Below are 9,444 nucleotides of genomic sequence, written 5' to 3'. Positions count from 1 at the left end.
TAAATCTACTCTGCCAGTGCTCTAAAAACAAAGCCTGGATGAAGCATTTCTGTTTACAGCCCCCTGTTGAGACCTACTGCTCAGGAAAAAAGATTCCTTTCAGAATATTACTGGTCATTGACAATGTACCTTGTCATCCAAGAGCTCTGATGGAGATGTATGAAGAGATTAATGTTGTTTTCACGGCCACTAATACAATATCCATTCTGTAGCCCACGGATCAAGGAGTCATTTCAACTTCCAAGTTTCATTATTTAAGAAATATATTTCATAAGACTATAGTTGCCATAGATAGTGATTGATGAATCTGGTCAAAGTAAACTGAAAACCTTCTGGAAAAATTTCACTAGTCTAGATGCCATTCAGAACATTCATGATTCATGGGAGGTCATAATATTAACATTAAGAGACATTGAGAAGTTGATTCCCACACTCATGATGATTTTGAGGGGTTCAAGACTTCAGTAGAGGAAGTAACTGCAGATATGGTGGAAATAGCAAGAGAATTAGAAGTGGAGCCTGAAGATGTGACTAAATTGCTGCAATCTCAAGATAAAACTTGAACAAATGGGTAGCTTCTTATAGATGAGCAAATAAAGTAGTTTTTTGAGATGGGATCTACTTCTGGTGAAGATGCTGTAAACATTGTCAAAATGGCAACAAACGATTTAAAATATTACATCAACTTAGTTGATACAGCAGCAGCAGGGTTTGAGAAGATTCATTTATAAGTTCTACTATAAGAAAAAATGCTATCAAATTCTGTAGCATTGTGTGCTACAGAGAAATCTTTTGTGAAAGAAGAGTCAATTGTTTCAGCAAACTTCATTGTTGTCTTATTTCTTGTTGGGGGTAGACAGGGTATTGCTCTGTCTCCCATCCCCCAGGCGGGAGTGCAGTGGCACAATCGCAGCTCAATGGAGCCTTGAACTTCTGGGCTCAAGCAGTCCTCCCCCTCAGTCTCCCAAGTAGCTGCCACTACAGGTGTGTGCCACTAAACCCACCCAATGTTTTTTATTTTTATTAGAGAAAAGGTCTTGCTATGTTGCCCAGGCCAGTCTTGAACTCCTGAGCTCAAGCAATCCTCCCACTTTGGCCTCCCAAAGTTCTGGGATTACAGGCATGAGCCACTGTGCCCAGCCCATTGTCTTACTTTAAGAAATTATCTATGTAAGTAAGAAATGCTTCTACAAAAAAATAATAATAATACACTAAATCTTTAGCAACCACCACCCTGATAAGTCAGCAGCCACCAACATCAGGGCAAGACCCACTCCAGCAAAAAGATTGACTAGCCAAAGGTTCAAATAATCATTAGCACTTTTCAGCAATATTTTAAGGTGTGTACTTTTTTTAGACATAATGTTACTACACACTTAATAGACTACAGTATAGTGTAAACATAACTTTTATATGCACTGGGAAACCAAAAAATGTATGTGTCTTGTTTTATTGTGATAGTCACTTTAGTGTGGTGGTCTGAAACCAAATCCACAATATCTCCGACATATGCCTATTTGGGGTCTGAAATAACCCTGTAGCTTCCAGGCCAAAGAACAGTAACCCTTCTTTCCTCACTAAAAATACAGTCAAAATGTTCTACTGAAGAGGAAGGGCTCTAACTCCAGTTCTCCCACTTATTAGACATGTGACCAAAGCAAATGACCTTAATTCTCAGGCCTGGTTACCTCCTGCAAAATGGGGATAATAAAATGTACCTCACATACAGCACTTAGTAGTTGAAGCGTGGTTATTACTGGTATCCCCCCTGTCATCTGCTAAATGTGGTCCTGAGCAAGTCACTTACCTCTTGGAGCACTAGGATCTCCCATCAGCAAAATTGGACTACCAATGCTTACTTCCTTGGGTGATTTATGAGGATTAAATGGAATATAAATGAAAGGCACATCATATGTTAGCTGAATCTAAATAACTGTGGAGGTCTCTGGAGTCAGCGACTGAGTTTGAAGCCAGCTTCTACTGCTTTATTATAGCTGTATAACCTTGAGCAAATGGCAACCTCTCTGAGTCTCAGTTTCCTTGTCTGTAAAATATGACTGAAAACAGTACCTGTGAGGACCCAATGTGCCCCTGGCACACAATAAGCACTCAGTGAGAGCCATTGTTTTTGCTGTTTTTTCTGCCTCTGCTCCCCACACACGGCTTTCCTGTACTGATGAGAAAAGGCACAGATCCTGAAGAGCTCTGAGCTTTGTGAAGAGAAACTGAGGCCCAGACTCAGATCTGGGATGAAGAGTCACCTGTACCAAGCGCCCAATCCTCAACCCTCGCCTCAGCACCAGGTGGAGAGCATCCTCATCCCTCCTCGTGGAACGCTTCTCTGCAAAGGCCAGGAAGGTGTGGGTGGGGGGTATGTAGAGCAGGGCTGGGATCCGGTAGGTAATCCCTCTGTCATCTTCCTGCTGGAACAGAGGGCTGTTGAAGGAGCATGTTGTCACTTCTTCCATGACCTCTGCAAGGATAGAAGGCAGCTCAATGTGTGTCCATACCCAGATGCTGGCCTGCATATAAATTCTGCTTCATCATTTCACTTCTGGAGAGCAAAGGGGCGGGTGGGGGGGGGGGCACAGATATATTCAAATGTTTATTTATACAGGAATAACATATGCTCTCAATAGCACAAAGCAAGCAATATACATTCTTGTTTAACAAATGAGAATTTCATTAACTCCAGACCCTGTGGGAATTCTATGTGGCCTGTATCAAGTATGTATCTTGGAGCAGAGCGGTTTTGCATTTGTTTTTGCCAAGCATCCAGGGTTATTACTAGCCTGAGGTGATTTTTATTGTCAACTTCTTGGCTTGGAGTTTCTAGGCCATTTGGGTATCTATATGAGTGAATGCCTATGGTTAAGAATTTTCTGGGAAAACTTTTTTTCTGTACGAAAGCCTAGGATAAAAGGCAATCTCTTTGTCTTCTCTCTGTGTCAGTAGGGAGAATTTTTTTTTTCTTAGTAGATCTGGTTTGATATTTGTCCCCTCCAAAACTCATGTTGAAACTTAATCCCCGATATGGCAGTGTTGAGAGGTGGGGCCTCTAAGAGGTGATAGGGTTATAAGGGCTCTGTCCTCATGAATGGATGAATGGATGAATGGGTTATCATGGGAGTTGCATTAGGGGCTTTATAAGAGGAAAACTAGAGATCTGAGCTAGCATAGTCAGCCCTCTTGCCATGTGATGCCCTATGCCGCCTCCAGACTCTGCAGAGTCCCCACCAGCAAGAAAGCCCTCACCAGATGTGGCCTCTGGACCTTGGATTTCTCAGACTCCATAACTGTAAGAAATTTCTTTTCTTTATAAGTTATCCAGTTTCAGGTATTCTGTTACAAGCAACAGAAAATGAATTAAGATACTAGTCCACCCTATCAGAAGGTATACACCCTACACAGGGTGCAGATTTTCAAGGGACCTACCTTCATGTGAGTATTTCACATGCCATCCTCTGTCAAAAACTAGAGTCTAACCAGGCCGGGCGCAGTGGCTCACGCCTATAATCCCAGCACTTTGGGAGGCCAAGGTGGGCGGATCACGAGGTCAGGAGATCGAGGCCATCCTGGCTAACATGGTGAAACCCCATCTCTACTAAAAATACAAAAAAATTAGTCGGGTGTGGTGGCAGGCACCTGTGGTCCCAGCTACTCAGGAGGCTGAGGCAGGAAAATGGTGTGAACCCCGGAGGTGGAGCTTGCAATGAGCTGAGATTGCCCCACTGCACTCCAGCCTGGAAGACAGAGCAAGACTCCGTCTCAAAAAAAAAAAAAAGAAAAAAAAGAAAAACCAACAACAACGACAACAAAAAACCCACTAGAGTCTAACCCATGCGGACCTATAGCTTCATTTGGTATAACAACAGGCCTATTAAAGTCCAAGTTTCTAGGTGAGACATCCAGTGCAGCTGAGGGCAAATTAAGGAGCTAACCACTCTGGTTTTCAGTTCACTCTTGGTTTCCAGGTCCCTGGAGATTTCTCTTGCTGTCTCGAAAATTCAGCTATAAAGGGCTTTGTTATTTTTTTTTCTTTTGAGACGGAGTTTTGCTCTTGTTGCCCAGGCTGGAGTGCAATGGTGTGAGCTCGGCTCACTGCAACCTCTACCTCCTGGGTTCAAGCAATTCTTCTGCTTCAGCCTCCCAAGTAGCTGGGATTGCAAGCGCCTGCCACCACGTCCAGCTAATTTTTTGTATTTTTAGCAGAGACAGGTTTCACCATGTTGGCCAGGCTAGTCTCAAACTCCTGACCTCAGGTGATCCACCTACCTCGGCCTCCCAAAGTGCTGGTGTTACAGGCATGAGCCACCGTACCCGGCCGGCTTTGTTATATTTTACCCACCATTTTACAGGTTGGCTACCCTGCCATAATGCTCACAATGGAGTCTCCAAGTATTCTTCTTAAAGAAAACCAGGTGTTCCACTTCTCAAAGGTCCAAAAGGGGAATCAAGCCAGACAGACAAAAAGCAGCCTTAGAATTACTTTTTCCTCAAACCAACTGTCATCCAAACCCAATTTTACAAATCATTTATAAATATTACCAGGCTGTAAGAACAATTTATTCAATAAATATTTCTAGGTGCCTCCTCTGTGTCAGGCCCTAAAATAGGTGCTGAGAAGACAGAGAAGGATCAGAGGTTCCTGCTCTCAAGAAACCCAATCCAACTGAGGGAAACAGACATATACATGGACAATTATAACATGATGTAATAAGTGCTACTTTAGAGGTAAACACAAGAGCAAGTAGAAAAACAGAAAAGTGGCATCTATCCAGATCAAGGCACCAGAGAAGGATTTTTGGAGAGAATGATTGAGCCAAAAGAGCTCTCGCCTCATATAGTCACAGGCTCTGCCTGGAACACTCGTTTCAGAGAGCCACAAAATGCTCCCTCACCTTCTTCAGCTCTGCTCAAACGTCATCCAGTCAGTGAGGTTTCTCTGCAACTCTTTTGCCCCAGCCTAACCTCTTTCCTTGTTCTATTCTCCACACCACTTATCACACTTTGATGTCTCCTACGTTACATTTGTTTAATACATATTACAAAATGGAAGCTCCAGAAACAGCAAGGGTACGTCTGGTTTCTTATTGCTCCACCTTGACACCTAGAACTATGCCTAGTAAGTAACAGGCACTCAACAAATTTTTGTTGAATGATTTAATGAATCAGTGAGCCAGATCTTAAAGAATGAACAGTGGATCAGCCAACTGAGGGTGAAAAGGAGAAGGGCAGAGGACGAGGATGTGAAAAGCCTATAGGAGACAGAAAACACAGTGAGTTTTGGGGCCTCTCAGTAGTTTAGTGTGACTACAGTAAGGTGGAGTGCAAGGGATGGGGCAGAGGTGGGACTGAAGGGGTCAGCACAGTGCAGATCCTGGGAGGCTTAGATATCTTATTAAGGTGTTTATTCCACAGATGGGAGACCACTCAAGAATTTTTGACAGAGGAATGGCATGATGATTTTAGACCAATCTTCCAGGAAGCTTTCAGGACAATGAACTATAGGGCAAAGTTGCACTGCTTTTGGCTACAGCCTCCTAGTGTCAGTCAAGACAAATTTTTATCAATAGCATATGAATATTTAGTCACTTGTTCCTAACTTGAAGAAGGGAAAAGAACTATGGCTCAGTATCATGAGGGGAACTGGGGGAGTGGCCTTGCTGAGTCCAGAAGAAAAGCCTCCCTTCATTTCAATCCCAGGCTCTCAACAGCAGAATCAAAAGATAAGCAAGGGGAGACCATCTTCTCACCCAATACTAGAACACATTTCTCTCCCCTCAATTCAGGCTCTCCTCCCCAGGAGGGTCAGGCTTTGTTCTAAGCAAACAATCTGTCTCTGAGCCAGGCTGATGTAATGGTTAAGAATATACGATTTGGACCAGGCCAGGACTATGTGACCTTGGGCATGTTATTCAACTTCTCTATGCTTCAGGATCCTCCCCTATACAATTCAGTAGAGTAGGTGATAGAAATAAAATGCTTAACTACAGTGGCTCTTACAAGGCCTATGACATAGTATGAGTGCAATATATGACAGTTACTATTTTGAAACTACCAATTACTGTATATTCTAGTTTTATTCCTTGAATCCTGTGGATAACAATGACAATAATAACAATTACAACTCCCTTTCTTAAAAACATTTAAATCCCTCTTTATTGCTGAAAGAGAACATACTTTAAACTCTTAACACCTTAATTACAAGTTAAACCAACACTACTATCATCAGTCAACATGTGACTATTAGTTAAATCTAAACAGGAATTCTCCAGGTGATAAGAAGAATGGAGCACAGGATAGGCATGGAGCCGGATAGGGCTCAGAACAGGAAAGGAAGAGGCTGGGTGTGGTGGCTCATGCCTGTAATCCCAGCACTCTGGGAGGCTGAGGTGGGCAGATCACTTGAGGTCAGGAGTTCGAGACCACCCTGGCCAACATGGTGACACCCCGTCTCTACTAAAAATACAAAAAAAATTGGCCGGGCATGGTGGCATCCACCTGTAATCCCAGCTATTCGGGAGGCTGAGGCAGAAGAATCGCTTGAAACCAGGAGATGGAGGTTGCAGTGAGCTGAGATTGTACCACTGCACTCCAGCTTGGGTGACACAGCAAGACTCCGTCTCAAAAAAAAAAAAGGAAATGGAGAGGAAATAGGGAAATAATCACCAAAGGAGAAGCACTTATCACATGGGCTGGATTCATGTCTCAGCTCCATTTCTTGCTGCATGACGTTTTGATGGTTACTCAACCTCTAGGTCTTGGATTCCTTGCTTGTAAACTACGGATAGTAATACCTACCTAAGCGGATCAATATGAAGAACCATTCAAAAGTGCTTTATAAATTTTAAACTGCTGTTTTAATAGGTGTCTTTAATTATAAATTTTGATGTCCTCACAATTTCATCTATGCTTTATTATCACTATAACAATTAGAGCCATTAATTTTTGTAATTATGCTGATCGTTGATGACAGAAGTAACATAGATGGTGATTCTGGCATTCCCACCCAAACCGTTTCACACAAATCAGGTGATGGAAACTGGGGATAGAAAAGAATCAGATATGGGCCTGCTGTGGGGTTCATTTAAGCAGAGAATTCAAATGATTAATTGCTGCTCGATATAATCACTTTCCCATCAAGTCCTCCCCGCTTTCTTACTGGGAGAGAGTATAGCCTAGCATGGACTCTTAAGTCTGACTTTGACACTTACTAGCAAGTCACTTTACTTCTGAGCTTCAGTTTCCTCACTTATAAAATGGAGATAATACCGCCTACTTCTCAGACTATAATAATGTAATTCCACAGCCTCCAACTAACCCAATGAGCCTCCAGTGAATCCCAGAAGGAGGCCTTCCTATCTTATTTATTCACTCCTAACAAGTAATATTTAAGGAGCACCTACCATGTGCCAGACCTTTGAAGATCTGTAGTCTAAACCCTCTCATGGTATACATGGGAAAACTCGGGCCCGGGATGGGGAAAAAGCTTACTGAACGCCACTCCACAGTAAAATCTGGACCAAGACACAGGTCTCCTAAGTTGAAACTGAAGCTCAGGGCTCTTTCTGCCGCCCAGAGACCTCTGGTAAGCAGGGCTTTTCCAGTCTCAGTTCCCTTTCATCTCTGGAGTGATAATTCTGAGGTTTAAGTTCGGCTTCAGTGAGAACGAATAAAAATAGGACTAGCCAAGAATACTCTGGCCAGGTCAGATCCTAGCCGACTAGGTGGCTCTGTCTCAATAATCCAACGCTGGATTTCCCAAGCGCAGATGGTCTTGCTCAACCAGTCCCCACAGTTGAGTCCTCCTCGGGGAGCTCTCCTGTCTCCCAACCCCGCTCACCTGCACTGGACCCCGGCTCCTCCGTCTCTGTCCGGGCAGAGCTGGACGCCGGGGGTTCTTCCATGGGGCGCGGGGGCAGGTCCGCAGGTCTCATTCGCCGAAGCCCGGGAGAGGCACCGGCCCCAAGGATGGGGATACGAAGACAGAGGAGGATAGAGAGGGAGAAACAACAATGACGGAGGACACGGAGACAAGCCCCGAGAAGCGAAGAGCGTGTCGATTGCCGGAAAGAGGTAACGGCAACGAAAAGAGGCGGGCGCAGGCTGTAGTCAGTGGCGGTTGGGGCCAACCGTTGGCCTCCTCCCCGAGCCCTCCCCGTCCTGCCCCCTCGGCGCTGCCCCTCCCTCCAGCCCGCAGCTCGGTCCCCACCACGGCGTGGGATCGGCACCACCTCCACCCTCGCCAGCTCAGCTCAAGCCCTGGGCCCACCTCAGTTCCCAACGGCCGCCTCCTCTCTTCAATGCCACAGCCCCGAGCTCTTATATTGGTCTGTAGCTCGGTATCACTGCCTAAAGCTTCCCTGGACAGCCTGAGAGTTGAGCAAAGGTTCCGGGCCTCAGAGGGTACCCTACAAAAAGGACCAGAGGTCCAGAGCATTGGCTACTCTCCTTGCAAAATATGAAAATGAAAATATATTCATATATATAACTTGTGTGTGTGTATATACACACATTTACATACATAGATTTGTCACATAGCACTGAGTCCATTCTTCTGTTTCACAGTGCCGGAATTTAAGCCCCCCTCTCCCCAGCCAAAGAGGAAAGGACTGATCTAAGGTCATTTTTTATCTGGGACTAAGTACAACGTAAAGGAAATAGGCTGGGCCTGGTGGCTTATGCCTGCAATCTCAGCGCTTTGGAAGGCCTCCATGGGAGGATGCCTTAAGCCCAGGAGTTGGAGGCTGTGGTGAGCTGTGATTGTACCACTGCACTCCAGCCTGGGTGACAGCGAGACCCTGTCTCTAAAATATAATAATTTTAAAAAGAAGAAATTTTACAAATGCCAATAAAAGGAAAGACAGACTGCTAACTTACAGGATATAAAAATGTAAAGCTTCTGTAAATTTGAATTCGTGATATTTTTCTCATTAAAAAAATCCTGTGCTGAGGCAGGGAACATACAAGATGAGCCTGGAACATCGTGGTGCCATAAGGAAAGAACTCACAAAATGATGAGGGTTCTTTGAAAGAACATAGGTGCCAACCTCAATACAACCTGCTGTATTTTTCTAAAAAAAAAAAAAAGGCCTAGAACCAGAGACGAACTCAGTCGTAATAAGCCCAAATAATGGGTCTTTTTTTTTTTTTTTTTTGAGATGGAGTCTCTCTGTGCCACCCAGGCTGGAGTGCAGTGGCGCCATCTTGGCTCACTGCAAGCTCCGCCTCCCGGGTTCATGCCATTCTCCTGCCTCAGCCTCCCGAGTAGCTGGGACTACAGGCGCCCGCCACCACACCCGGCTAATTTTTTGTATTTTTAGTAGAGACGGGGTTTCACCGTGTTAGCCAGGATGGTCTCAATCTCCTGACCTCATGATCTGCCCGCCTCGGCCTTCCAAAGTGCTGGGATTACAGGCGTGAGCCACCGCACCCGGCAAT

At 44.6% G+C, this 9,444-nt stretch overlaps 1 protein-coding gene across 1 annotated transcript in view; it reads right to left on the bottom strand.

Moving 5' to 3' along the window:
- Nucleotides 1-8,443, bottom strand: part of NEU3 (neuraminidase 3) — a 29,491-nt gene extending 21,048 nt beyond the window's left edge. Inside the window, 3 exon segments of the mRNA XM_032166942.2 lie at nt 2,262-2,473; nt 7,847-8,161; nt 8,164-8,443. Of these exon segments, the coding sequence (XP_032022833.1) occupies nt 2,262-2,473; nt 7,847-8,161; nt 8,164-8,443 (807 nt within the window).
- Nucleotides 8,444-9,444: the final 1,001 nt, after the last annotated feature.

Source organism: Hylobates moloch, unplaced genomic scaffold (assembly GCF_009828535.3).
Source record: "Hylobates moloch isolate HMO894 unplaced genomic scaffold, HMol_V3 SCAFFOLD_11, whole genome shotgun sequence".
In the NCBI taxonomy this organism is placed as follows: Eukaryota; Metazoa; Chordata; class Mammalia; order Primates; family Hylobatidae; genus Hylobates; species Hylobates moloch.
This window is presented reverse-complemented; position numbering and strand designations above follow the sequence as displayed.